At 40.5% G+C, this 14,259-nt stretch overlaps 1 protein-coding gene across 4 annotated transcripts in view; it reads right to left on the bottom strand.

Annotated features, from left to right (window-relative positions):
* Nucleotides 1-14,259, bottom strand: part of PALLD (palladin, cytoskeletal associated protein) — a 524,810-nt gene that overhangs the window by 494,998 nt on the left and 15,553 nt on the right. For 2 of the 4 annotated variants that reach the window (XM_039326460.1, XM_039326461.1), the window contains exon 1: nucleotides 646-680. The exons of 1 other annotated variant lie outside the window; for it this stretch is intronic. In XM_039326460.1, the coding sequence (XP_039182394.1) occupies nucleotides 646-665 (20 nt within the window). In that variant the 5' untranslated portion in view covers nucleotides 666-680. Of the gene's footprint in view, nucleotides 1-645; nucleotides 737-14,259 lie in introns of those variants that run through there. One more of the 4 variants, XM_039326458.1, reaches the window with a different exon arrangement.

Here is a 14,259-nt window from a genome sequence, read left to right as displayed (position 1 = left end):
TGATAACATAAGGCAGCTGGCATCTTTGTTCTCATAATAAATATAAATGATGAGACATAGAACAAAGGTTCTAAAAGCAATACCAGCCACAGTTGCTCGTTACTGGTGATTATGTATAAACAATATCCTTAGATCACCCAGAGATGCCCAAATAGAAAAATTAATGGAAGAAAAAGATCATAATAATGTTGATGTCTGCAGATCTCCTGCCGAGATTCAGAGGAGATCAGTTAAAATAAATCCATATAATAGATGTGTTCAGACTGAGGCAGGGAAGATTGATGTTACATACCATGAAGATTGAGTATAGTAGGAAAATGAGCAAAGGAAGCCTAGTCAGAATAACTAGATAACTTAGGGAGATGCTTATAAAAGGATATTGAGAAAAAAGTGACAAGTTGGGAACAAGTGTTTATCTTCTAATGAAGATTCATGGCTGTTTCAAGAAAGCTGCTGTTACAGAAAAGGGTGGAAACCAAGAAAACCCAGATCTTCCAGGCAGATTTAAAAAAAATCTTTATCAATCCTCCTTTAGTTTTAAGTTTGTACAATTATCACACATCACTCATTACAGAAGTCAAAGGGGAAAAATGCAAAATGGATGAACAAAACGTAGTGCGACATTGCATTTTCTATCTTTCTCACCCTAGATCAGCATTTCTCATTTTCAGCAATTTTAAGAAGTTTATATTTCAACTTCCAGAATTCCACAGTCAGTCAGCCAGCAAGACTAGATTAAACTGGAGTAGATGATCTGAATAGAAAGAATATACCAAAACAGAATGGAGTTAGCCAGACCCCTACTCCAGCAGGAGTCTCTCTTCTACACATTGTTAGAGAACAGAATAAAAACAAATAAATAAAGGAGGTGGCCTGAAAGCCAGGACAAGTCTTAATATTTTCAGTCTGTCCCCGTCACAGTACTGCACCTAAATTATGAACAGGATTATTATTTTTTTAGCCCGGGAATCATTCATTTCAGGATCAATTCAGAACAGTATGTACCTACAGCCAGGATTCTGAACAAAACAGATTCAAGTTTGTCCACATTCTAAAGGAAAAATAAGAATGTGTCTGAAGTCATCTCATTGCTTCTCAAGACCCTGGCTCCAGATGCATCTGATTCACATCCTGGTTGGTAACTAGTCCTCATGTCTAACTTCCTCTGAATAACAATTATCAGAGTACATAAGCAGAACAGTGTCATTGTACTCATGCCCTGCTGCTGAGCACTGACTGAGAGTGGTAGAATGCTAGATTAGATTGGCCTGATCTAGCAAAGTTCTTAAGGGGAACTAGGTTCAAATTGCCCCTAGGTTGTGGAGATACAGGAAAGAAGCCATTAAACATTTAAGTGGTTCTCAATTCCATGCATTTCTCTTGATGAGTTATCATAGTGTGGGAAGGCAGCTCCCCCCCCCAGAGAAGGAAATATTAAAAGGGCAGAAAAATATATTTCTTCAAAGGATCTTAAAGAGGCAGAAAAGCATGCCCATTTTTTTCTTAATATCCCCAAGTCTCCCTCCCCCAAGCAGAAACCAGCTCTGTAGAAATGCAGATGTAACTCATTCAGGAAGGTTGAAGCTAGAAGATTAAGAAGACAAAGACACCTAAAATCTACATACACCACCCAAACTCTAAGACAGGGCATAATAGGATTAATCCACAGATGCCAAAGGGGCATACTCAGACTCAGGTCAAAAGGACATGACACAGGAAATACAAAGCTTCAAACAGGAACAGGAAACAATCTCAAGAGCCCCAGAGGGTATAAAAACCCACTTCCGACATGTGCTCTCTCTCTTTTCTTCCAGAGCCATCTTTCTGTCTGGCTCTCTTCTTCAATAAACTGCAACCTTCTTTCTAAAGCAGTCACCATGTTGTTTATTCCCAGCTTGGACTGAACCATGATGAAGACTTTTCCTTCAACTATTTGGCACCCAGGATGAGACTCCAAGCTAACCTCTCCAGTGAACTGAGACTGGTAAGCCCCATCTTGCCAGCAGCAGACCCCTGTCTGTGGATGGGTTTCCCAGGCCCTGCCCATGTGGAGCCAGGGTAGTAAAGGGAGTTTTGGGTTTGAGCTCAAGGGCTGCTTTGGAAAAAAGGTGAAGGTGAGTACCTCTAAATTTTAACTTTAAAGCCCAGGGGAGTGAGAGAAATGTGTTTATGTCTCTGTGTGAGTGAGAAGACCCTTTTTCCCAACCACAGTTGGATTTTGCTCCCTCTGGCCTGTCCTAACCGCAGAAAGGATCTGTTCAAGTGGCAGACCCTGGAAAGCATGGGGGTTTGGCCAGAGCGCAGGACCTTTTATTAGGGAAAAGGGAGAGGCTGTGTGCAAATGGAATGAGTGAATGAGAGAATTGGATTTGGGCAACCAGCTGGTAAGGCACTGTAAGCAAAGCCCATCTGTAGGAGGGGCTCATACTAAGGCACAAAGCATAGGTCCTCCCAGACTCCTCCTGAGTCTGAAAACTGAAGGCAGTGAGGAATAAGAAGGCACCAGTACCTGTCTGAACTGAGGGTGTGTCCTTCCTTCTCATTAGGTGGCCAAAGTATTTGAGTTTCAACTTCAGGATCTGGCCTTCCAAAGAGCAGTCAGGGTTGATCTCTTCTAGGACTGACCGGTTTGAATGCCTTGCAGTCCAAGGGACTCGCAGGAGTCTTCTCCAGCACCATAGTTCAAAGGCCTCAATTCTTTGTCACTCAGCCTTTCTTATGGTCCAACTTTCACAGCCATACATTGCAACTTGAAAAACCATGGCCTTTACTATACGCACTTTTGTTGACAGTGTGATGTCTCTGCTTTTTAGTATGCTGTCTAGATTTGCTATAGCTTTCCTCCCCAGGAGCAAGCGTCTTTTAATTTCTTGCCTGCAGTCCCCATCTGAGGTGATCTTGGAGTCCAGGAAAATAAAATCTGTCACTACCTCCATTTCTTCCCCATCTATTTGCCAGGAATTGAGAGGGCCAGATGCCATGGTTTTGGTTTTCTTAATGTTGAGTTTCAAGCCAACTTTTGCATTCTCCTTCTTCACCTGTATCAAGAGGCTCTTTAGTTCCTCTTCACTTTCTGCCAGTAGAGTGGTGTCATCTGCATATCTTACGTTGTTGATATTTCTCCCGGCAATCTTAATTCCAACTTTTGATTCATCTAGCCCTGCCTTTCTCATGATGTGCTCTGCATATAAGTTAAATAGGCAGGGTGACGGTATACAGCCTTGCCGGACTCCTTTCCCAATTTTGAACCAATCAGGGTTCCATGTCCAGTTCTCACTGTTGCTTCTTGACCCGCATATAGGTTCCTCAAGAGACAGATAAGATGGTCTGGTATTCCCATCTCTTTAAGAACTTGCCACAATTTGCCACAAGAGCTCCCTAGGTAGGAGAGACCAATACATTAGGGAACCAAAGTCCTCCTGGGCATTTTTTATATGTGCCCCAAAACCGATGGCGGGGCGGCAGGGATAGTGTCCCTAAGAGTGGCTGGGAAGTCCGCTAGGGACCTGACGTAGCCGATTGAACCCATCGGAAGGGGAACATGGGTAGCTGTAGTTCGAGGGTCGGAATTAGGTCACCCATCCTAGATGGCATGAAAAAGAAATGAGCACAGAACATTTGAAAAAAATGGGCTTTCCTTAGGGCTTTGCTGAGAAACCAATTTGGCTAAATAAAGGTACTTAAAGGGAAAATAAGAAATAGTGATTCTCTCTCTCTCTCTCCCTCTTTCTCTCTGCAACCTGTGCCTTCCCTAATTTGAGTTAACTGAGATTTATGGTGGGAATGACCAGAATATGTAAAACTAAGACTTCTGTTTTCCTTTTCTGTTCTCTTTTCTCCTTTGTGTGTATATGTGTGTCAAAGACTTTGTGTGTGAGGTAAATGTGACTATTAATTGTCTCTAATCCAAAGAGAAAAGAATTTTAAAATTCTGCTAGAAATTCTGCTTAAAATAAGCCATCGTAAGGAAAATATCCTCACTCTGTTTGTCTGGCCAACAAAAAAAAATTTTTTTTTTGCTCCTTTCTCTCTTAAGAGAACAGACTCTTAAGAACAGCTCAAAGTTACCAGGAGGGAATGTTTTAAGTTCATCTGCTAGAAAAGTTTCACTCTTGCATTTACTATATGTGTTGTAAATGGGTTTTATTTGTCTATCCTTTTCCTGAAACCTGCCCAGCATTTTTCAAGTTGCAACTCTTTAGTCAACTTTAATATGTTACAAATGTTCAGTTCAGAAATGAGACTTTCATTTTGTTGTCCTCTTACCAGAATTCAGCCTTTTTTTGTCCTCATCTGTGTTGTCCCCATCTTATCTGCTCTTTTAACCATTGTAGTATTAATGCCCTTTCAAACTCTGTCTGCAAGCTACCCCCCATTCTACTTCTCCTTTTCTTATCCTCTGTTCTCCATGCCTTTGTCTGCCTCTCCTGGGAGAGTCCACCCAGAAAGGGGGGAAGGAGATCTTGCTCTCATGTTTTTCAGCCCTACACAGATGACCCCCCCCCCAACCTTTGGAAGCAGAGCACACTGACCCAGATGCTGCCTCCATCCATTTGAGCCATGGAATTAGGTTTTGAATTCAGCCATCCATTAAAAAGCCACCATGCAACTAGAATGGAACAGACCTTCCCAAGTCCTACCATTCCCCCACATGCCTGTGAAAGCTGCAGAGGAAGGAAGGAGTCCTGGAGACATTGGTCCCCACATGAAGCCTCAGAAGAAAATTGGGAAGACTATGGGGGGATGGTGGAAACTCATTGTAAGGTTTCTTTCTTGCCCTATTTGTGTTGTAATAAGCCAGTTGAATGGATTCATGGAGTGATGGTAATTGGGAATAGTTGCCACAGCAAGTACTGAACACCTTGGACTCCTGTCTGGTGGGAGGGAAAATTTGTCCTGGATGCTTGTATTGCCTGTTTTGTAGAAGCAGCTGCACACACACACACACATACACACACACACACACACACACACACCATTCATAACCACACTGAGTCTATCTCTTTCACCTACTTTCAGTAAAGCTCCAGCCTGATTCTTGCCCTGCGTCATTAAAACTTTGTAGGAATAACTTCCAGCAAATTCTAAGGGGGAGGGAACCAGGCCCCCTCAGTGATTTCCAATTCATATGCCCTCACTGAAGAGGTAGCAGAAAATAGATCTCCAAACCTAAGCCCTGAATATCTTGCACTGGTGGACTCAAATTGGGAGTCCTAGGGCTCACTATGAGCAATTTAAGAAAATTTAATAGCCTGGCTTGCATACTGGCTAACCTCAATTGGACATTACAAACTGGATGCACTGAACTAAGAGCTAAGGCAGGAAATAACCCTTGAAAGTGGGCAGCCAGTGGTTATGTAATAAACTCCCCCCCCCACCTCAAACGTATTCACTAGGCTAGGGCCAGAAGCTTTTCAAAAATTTGTTTTTTATAATAATCTGATAGTGATTATTAAGCCACAAATGACCACAGTAAGGTGACAATGCATACATTTTTGTTGACCCCTTCTGGTGATTAATTTGTTGTGTGAACATGGCCCAAGTTTGCTCTTCACCCAAGAGCAAAAGTCAACAGAATCAGAAGTTTTTGGCAACTGTTTTTTCTGCTTGTTTATCTAAATAGGCCTGTGAGTAACATAGATGGCTAAAAAAAGCTGCTGCCAGTCCCTTCATTCCCCCTAATGGCAGGGTGTATGAGATTGAATGCTTCCTCCAGCCTTCTGGAGGAAAAGAGCAAGTAAAGGAAGACTAGTTGTTTTTCACAGTTGCAGCAACATGGCTTGCTCAGTCAGCCAAGCTGGAAATCAGCAATAGGGATGGTTTGTCTGCATTATCCAAAAGGGGACTGGGCTCAAGCTATACTGTAACGGGTTTATGCAGCATATTGAGCCATAAACCAAGATTTACAGAGCACAGCAACTGGCTTGGATCACAAACTACACCATGACTTAGTCATACAATGGTGAATTCATTCATAGGGTGCAGACAATAGGTGCTCTTTACAACTGATGCTCTTTCACTCCCCATAGAGCAGTAACCTTCACCATGCCAAACCCAAACCAATGAAGGGGGAAATGGCAGTTCCTCTATCTGTCACTCCACTGTCTGCTTCGGTAGGTGAGGAAAGTTACTGACATAACCCTGAAGGGACAAACTTCCCAAGAAGACCTCCTGCTGACAGTGACAACCCATCAAGATTTGGCCTTGATGACATTTGCCCAAAAAGTCTGGCTCTCCATGAAAGGCTCTGAATTAGGACAGGGCAAGATTTAAGGCTTGGGAAAAAGTTCAGAAAATAAAGAGAGTGAAAGGCTCAGAACGGAAAGCGGATTTCCAGGTTAGATCTTCAAATCCAGGCAACCAAGCTTAAACTCCAGGGGGCAAGAGGGCTCCCAAGTGGGAAGAATAAATAGCAGTGTAATTCTCTGGTTTAATACTGTATCATCCAGGAGTTGAACCAGGGAGAGTGATTGAGAGATAGAGATAGAGATAGAGAGATAGAGAGAGAGAGAGAGAGAGAGAGAGAGAGAGAGAGAGAGAGAGAGAGAGAGAGAGAGGAGAGATGTACCAAGAGGAAATGGCAAAAGCCTTTGCGGTGGAAGGAAATCACTTGATACTTCTTGCCCCCAGAGCCAGGGGGAGCATTCATCATGAGGACATGCAGCCGTAGGACCCCCTTTTCCCAAGGAGAAGATGACTGGTTCCCCTGGCTGGAGCTGCTCACCTTGAACATAAGCAAGATGAACACGCAGAGCACCAGGCAGAAGCTGATGTCAGAGTGGTTGTGGATGAGAAACTCCTGGCTGAAGAGCAGATGGCTTTTTGCCCGCCTGCAGAATGCCATGGCCAGAAGAGACATGAGCAAGCGGCCTGGCCCCACCACCCTTACCTCCACCCAGAGCTGCCAACTTCTCCCCAGGCCCTGAACAACTTCATGAGCCGGCGCCGACTCCTCCTTTCCAGCCCCAATAGATGCCCAGGTGCCGCTGCCCTACGAGGCTGGGCAGCTGATCTGCGAGTGCCGCTGCCTCGTTGGGGCCTCCTGAGGCCAGCGAGCAGCCGAGGCAGCTCCAGACACCTGGCCATCCCTCATCCTCCTCTTCTGCTGCATGGCTGGCTGGCGTGACAATGAAGGATCATCACCACCACCATCGCCCCACGAGGCTGGGCAGCCAGTGTTTTTTTTTTTTACTTATAATTTTTTTTCCAAACTCTCCCCCATACATATACCGTGATATTTATCAGATGTTAACATACATTCTTTTTACATTCATATATAAGATACTTTTAATAAAATGAAATAAATACATACACATGACTTTTGGTGTTGCTCGCCCATTTCCCCTTTCATTGTATCCACACTCCTTCTTCTCTACCTTCTTTCTCCCTTTCTTCTCTTCCCTACTTCCCTCTTCTTCCTCTCCTCTTCTCTTTCCTTCACCACTCTCCTCCCCTTTCTCCCCACTTCTCCTCCTCCAACCTTCCTACTTCCTTCTCCTCTCCTTTACTCTTTTCTCTCTCCTCTCCTTTCTTCCCTCTCATCCCTCTTCAGATACAATTCGAGGGTAATGTCCGAGCAACTCCTCTCTCCAAATTTCCCTATCTGTATTATATACAATAAGATTAATTTTCTCTTACATTAATACTTCTATTTATCTAACCTTCTCGATATATATTTCTATAAATATTTATACAACCTCCAGTTATTCAATACTGTGTCGCCTGAGTCTCCCTCCTTATCTGCTCCTTCTTCTTCCATCTAAATTGATGTTAACTATCTTTTAACCATATTCTCTTTTCAGCCAATCATAAAAAGTTCCCCAGATTTCATAGTAGTCTGACTCTGTCTTATATTTAATTGTCATTGTTAGTCTATTCATTTCTACACATTCCAGTATTTTCCCAATCATCTCTCCCTCTGGGGGGGCTTTCAGTGCTTTCCAATTTTGTGCAAACACAATCCTGGCTGCTGTAATTATATGAATAATTAAATATGTTTTCTCTTTATTGTATTTCCCTGGTAGAATACCCAACAAGAATATTTCTGGTCTTAGTTCTATATGTTGTTGTATCATCTTTTCTATCCATGTTCTAATTATATTCCAATAAGTTTTAGCTTCTACACACGTCCATCACATATGGTAGAAGGAACCTGGTATCTGATGACATTTCCAACATTTCATAGACCTGTCCTTAAACATTTTAACTAATCTTTCTGGAGACATGTGCCATCTGTAAAACATTTTGTACATATTTTCTTTATACGCAGTCGCCATTGTCAATTTATAGTTTCTTTCCCATAGTTGCTGCCATCTATCTAATTCAATTGTGTATCCAAAATTCCTTGTCCATTTTATCATTGTCTGTTTCACTTGTTCCTTCTCTAACTCCATATGTAGTAGATAACTGTACATTTTTTTAATCCATTTTTCTTCCGTTCCTGTGAGTATTTCATCTAACTCTGTTGTCCCCAAATTAACACCATCTATTTTAACATCTTTTTCATATCTAGATTGTATTTGTGTTCTCATGTACCAATCCATCTTTATTCCTTGTTCCTCTAATTGTTGTTTGGTTTTCAACTCCCCCATATCTGTTAGTAAGTCTTTATATGTTATAATAGTTCCCATGTTAAACATATTGGGGTGTATTAGCGTCTCCATAGTTGAGAGCCAATTTGGAATCTTCAAATAATGCTTTCTCTTTACTTTCTCCCAGACCACAAATAAAGAATTCCTTATATGGCGTCTCTGGAAATAGCTATATATTCTGTTTTTTTCCATACCGTATGAAAGCATGCCATCCCAACTGTAAATCATGTCCCTCTAATGTCAATAATCTTATATTCCTCAGTAAGATCCATTCTCTCATCCATGATAATGCTGCAGCCTGATAGTACAATTCCCAATTAGGTAGACCACCTCTCAATCTTGTATCTTGTAACATTTTTAGATTAATCCTTGCCTTTTTTCCCTGCCAAATATATTTCAAGATTATTTTATTAAGCCCCTCAAAATATTTCTTATCTAATCTTATTGGTATTGTTGAAAACAAAAACAATAATCGTGGTAATATATTCATTTTGATTATCGCAATCCTTCCCATTAATGATAGTTGTACATTTTTCCATTTATCCAAATCTACTTCAATTTGTCTTTTCAATTTATGATAATTATTCTCTTTAATTATTGTGCATCTTGCTGTCAGGTGGATCCCTAAATATTTTACCTTCTTTACAATCTGTATATCTAATTTTCCCACCAGTTCTTTTTGTTTGTTTGTTTTTCAGTAATATTTTTCACTAACATTTTGGTTTTATCTTTATTAATTTTCAACCCAGCTACCTCACCATATTTTTCTATTTGTTCTATTAATACAGGTCCTGTCTCTAATGGTTCCTCCAAAATAAATACTAAATCGTCTGCGAATGCTTGTAGCTTATATTCTTCCCTCTTAATTTTCATCCCTTTTATGTCATTATTCTGTCTTATACGTCTATTTAATACTTCTAATGTCAGAACAAACAACAGTGGAGATAAGGGACAGCCCTGTCTTCTTCCCTTCATAATGTTGATCTTCTCAGTCATATTTCCATTTATCATTACTTTGGCTAATTGCTTATTATAAATTGTTCTGATTACATTTATAAATTTCTCCCCACAATCCATAGTCTGTAACTGGCTTATCATGAATTGCCAGTTCACATTGTCAAATGCCTTCTGTGCATCCAGGAACACTAATGCCATCTGTTTCTAGGGGTGTGTTTCATAATATTCTAGTGTGTTCAATATAATTCGCATATTGTCTCTAATCTGTCTTTTGGGTAAGAAGCCATTTTGATCCAATTGTATAAATTCATTTAAAAACTTTTTAAGTCTTTCCGCCATTATTGATGCAAATATTTTGTAGTCCACATTCAGTAGGGAAATCAGCCTGTAGTTCTTTATTTTCTGTGTTTCCGTTTCTTCCTTTGGTATGAGAGTAATAAGAGCTTCAGACCACGAATCTGGTATTTTAGCTTCAGAAAGAAGTTCATTATAAAGTTCCAACATTACATTACCTAGTACTTCCTGCAATGTCTTATATAGCTCTGCTGGTAGTCCATCGGTCCTGGTGTTTTACCATTTTTTTTGTCTGTTGATTGCTTCTATTAATTCCATCATTGTTATTTCCCCTTCTAATAGCTTTTTAAATTTCTCCGGCATTTTAGGTATCTCTGTTTCTTCCAAAAAATGTTTTATCGTATCATCTGAAACTGTTTGTTGCTTGTATAAGTTCTCATAATATTCCCAGATTATTTTTTTATTTTCTTCATTTCGATGTTGTAAAATCCCCTCAGCATCTTCCAATTGTTTAATCCATCTCTTCTCTTTCTCCTTTTTAATTTTATATGTCAACCATCTCCCTGGTTTGTTTGCATGCTCAAAAAAGGTTTGCTTAGCTGCCTTTATTTTCATTGCCACTTCTTCATTTTCTAGTAAGTTCATTTTATGTTTGTTCAGTTCCATTAAATTTTTAATCTTTTTGTTTTGTGTATCTTTCTGTAATTCTTTCTCAAGTGTCTTATATTCTTCCTCCAGTTTTCCCTTATTTTGTCTTTTCTGTTTGTTCTTTTTCCCCAAATAAGTCATAGCAAGTCCTCTCACGTATGCTTTCGCTGTATCCCAAACATTTTGAAGTGAAGTATCTTATTTTTCGTTTTCCTTAAAAAAGAAAAGTACTTCTTTTTTCATATATTGCTGAAAATCCTTTTAATTCAATATAGTTTGGTTTAATGTCCATCTTGTTCTCTTTTTTTTGTCCTTTCCATATGATTGTAACTGGGTTGTGATCCGGCCATGTGCTTGTTTCTATGGCTATATTTTGTATATTTGTAAATAAATCTGTTGACATCCATGTCATATCAATTCTCGACCAGGACAGGTGTCTGTTAGAATAGAACGTATATTGCTTCTTTTCCGTTTATTTCTCTCTCCAAGCATCAAGTATATTTAATTCATCCACCATATTATAAAGGGATTTAGGAAGTGTTCTTCTTAGAGTCTTATTTTTTTTGTTGTTGTATTATAATCCAACTCAGGATTTACAATAGCATTAAAATCTCCGATCATACATACGCTTTCATATTCCAGTTCTATTATTTTCTTATGTAATTTTAGATAAAAATTCTCTTGATTTTCATTTGGAGCATAAATCACTACCAATAATGATTTTTTACAGTTCATAATTACTTCCACCATCAAGATTCGCTCTTCTTCGTCTGAATATATCAATTTAGTTTGTATTGCTTTCTGAATATATAATGCCACACCTCTTTTACTCTGGTTCGCAAGTGAGGTGTATAATTCTCCCAATTTTGGATATTCTAATAAATTTTTATGTTGTTTCCTAATATGAACTTCTTGTAAACAAATTATGTCCATTTTTAGTTTCCCCAGTTTATTTAGTGTTCTTTTCCTTTTTATGGTCGAGTTTAATCCATTTATATTTAACAAGATTATTTTATCTCTTCTTCCTTGATTATTTATTTAAGGTTTTAGCTGATCTCATCATTCTCATCTCTCTTTGCTCTTTTGCATCTTTTGCCCTTACTTCTTCTACCAACGCCCTTTCCTCCTGTTCTTTGCTATACTCACCCCGTTGTTTCTCTATCTGATCTCCTTGATGTCTAATTCCTCTTTCCCTTCTCAGCCTTTCTTCTTCTTGCTATCCAAAGTAGTGATCATAAAAAAGCTCTGCTTTCTCTAATGTGTCTAGTCTGTGTCTCTGTTCTTGCCAGTTTACCATTACTCCTTCTGGTATTAACCATCTAAAATTTATCCCTTTTTCAATTAAGACTTTTGTCAAAAATTGATACTCCTTTCTCAAGTCTCTCACTCTTCTTGGAATCTGCTTTAATATCACTATCTCTCTTCATTTATATTTTATTGTGACATTTCTCAGTTTCTGTAATATATCTGCCCTTAATGCTTTTTTAGTAAACCTTATATGGACCTCTCTAGGAAGCTTATTTCTCGTTGCATATCTAGTATGTATTCTAAATATCTCATCTATATCATTATCTTTTCCTTGCTTTCCTCCAGTGCTTCTGCTAATATTTCGGCCATCAGCCAGTGTTTGAACACTGCCTCATTGGGGCCTGCTGAGTGAGCAGCTGAGGGAGCTCCAGACACCAGGCTGCCCCCTCCTCTACTGTGTGGCTGGCTGGCCCAACAATGCAGGGATCATTGCCCCCACCACCATCGCTGCCGCTGCCCCACGAGGCTGGGCAGCCAGTGTATGAACTCCGCTGCCTTCTTGGGACCTGCTGAGGGCAGTGAGTAGCCAAGGCAGCTCCAGACACCCGACTGCCCTTTGTCCTCCTCCTCCACTGCATGGCAACTCCAGACACCCAGCCACCCCTCATCCTTATCCTCTCCTGTGTGGCCAGCCAGTCAAGGGGCTCGGAACAGCAACCGCTGAAATTCACCACTGGTCGCTCGTGCTCGCTCACTCGATTGCTCACTGTCTGCACCAAATGCTGCTCATTCACTCCGCGCATGCCCACAAAGACGGCTCTGTGTGCTTCCTGTGGCACGTGTGCCATAGGTTCGTCACCATGGCCCTAGGAGTTTGGCAGAACCATTGAAGGGAAAAAGAAATGGAAAAGGCCCCCCCACCAAAGATATAGGTTCTGACATGCCAGCCCCCTTAAAAGAAAGAGAGATCCACCTATAAAAGTTAAAAAAGGAGATAAAAAGAGGGATTAGTCTGGTTTATCAGGGAACATTGCATGGAATTTACTAAGTAGCCTAGGGGCTAATATGGCATTTAAGGACCCATTCGTTCTGGGATGGAGGCAAATGCTTCCAAGCAACTAGATATTGAGTGGATCCATGATGTTTTCTAGAGTCCAAAATGTCTTTAGTTTCAAAATGCTGCTCCCCTTCTACCAAGATTGGAGAGGAGGAGGGGATACAGCTGACCTTAAGGACGAGTTCAGTTCACGCTGATATGAAATACTGGGTAAACCTGTCTAAACATCTTAGGGAGTTCTTGTTCGATTGTTACTGGATTAATTATCCTTTTAATGGGGAAGAGTCCTATAAATTTTGGTCCCAGTTTTTTAGAGGGTTGTAGGGACTTCAGATATTTTGTAGGCAAGTATACTTTCTCTCCTACTTGAATGGTTTGGGTTCAATTCGGTTTTTATCTGCTTGGAATCTCACAACTGACCAGGTGTTTTGGAGTTATGCAATCAACTCTTTTAAAGAAGAGATGGTTGGTTTGCTAGAGGGTAGTTCAGGCATCGGATTAAAATTCTATCCCGTCATTACTTGGAACAGAGTGTAGCTGGTGCTGGAATGTACTGTATTATTGTAGGTGATTTCTGCGAATGGCAGCAGGTCAGTCCAGTTGTCTTGTTGGTAGTTTATAAAGTACCTTAAGTACTGCTCCAGTACTAAGTTCGAACATTACATCCTACCATTCATCTGAGGATGATGACTAGATTACAGTCCCTGGGTAGTCCCCAAAAGTTCTAGGAAAGCTTTCCAAGACTCTGAGGTAAATTGCACCCCTCTATCTGATATAATCTGTTGTGGGGCTCCATGTACTCGATAAATATGCTGTACAAATAACTTTGCTAAGGTTTTGGCAGTGGGGATTTTCTGGCATGCAATAAAATGCACCTGCTTAGAAAATAAGTCCATTATGACCCAAATCACCATATTTACCACTTTCTGGTAATTCCACAATAAAGTCTATAGAGATCTCCCGCCAGGGAGCTGATAGGGTAGCTACCGACTGTAATAGTCCTGAGGTTTTCCCCTGTCTCCCTTTGGCTGTTGTGCATATTGGGCAACTAGCTACATAGCTGTCAATGTCCTTTTTTATCAATGGCCACCAAAATTGCCGTTTCACTAGATGGAGGGTTTTTATGAATCCAAAATGTCCGGCGGATTTGGAGTCATGGCAAAGCTGCATGAATGTTAGTCTTTGGCTTTTTGGAATGTAGAACTTCCCTCGTACACATGGAAGTCCATCATTCATGGTGCATAAATTTTTGTGGCTCAGGAACCATTCGTCTTTCTCTAGCGCTTTCCTGAATTCTATTCCAGCTTGCCTTATTAGAGTTTTTGGAGTTTTGGCTTGCGCTTGAGTAGTAACTGGTGCTGCTAATTGCTTTGATGGCATGAGTGGATCAGTTATCTCTGATTTGGTGCTGTTGTATTGTGGTAACTGTGACAGTGTGTCTGCTAGGAAATTCTTTGCCCCCGG

This window comes from Crotalus tigris, unplaced genomic scaffold (assembly GCF_016545835.1).
Source record: "Crotalus tigris isolate CLP2741 ecotype Arizona unplaced genomic scaffold, ASM1654583v1 scf7180000024341.3516292, whole genome shotgun sequence".
Taxonomy (NCBI): domain Eukaryota; kingdom Metazoa; phylum Chordata; class Lepidosauria; order Squamata; family Viperidae; genus Crotalus; species Crotalus tigris.
The sequence above is the reverse complement of the archived record's forward strand: the minus strand, read 5'-3'. Positions and strand labels throughout refer to the sequence as shown.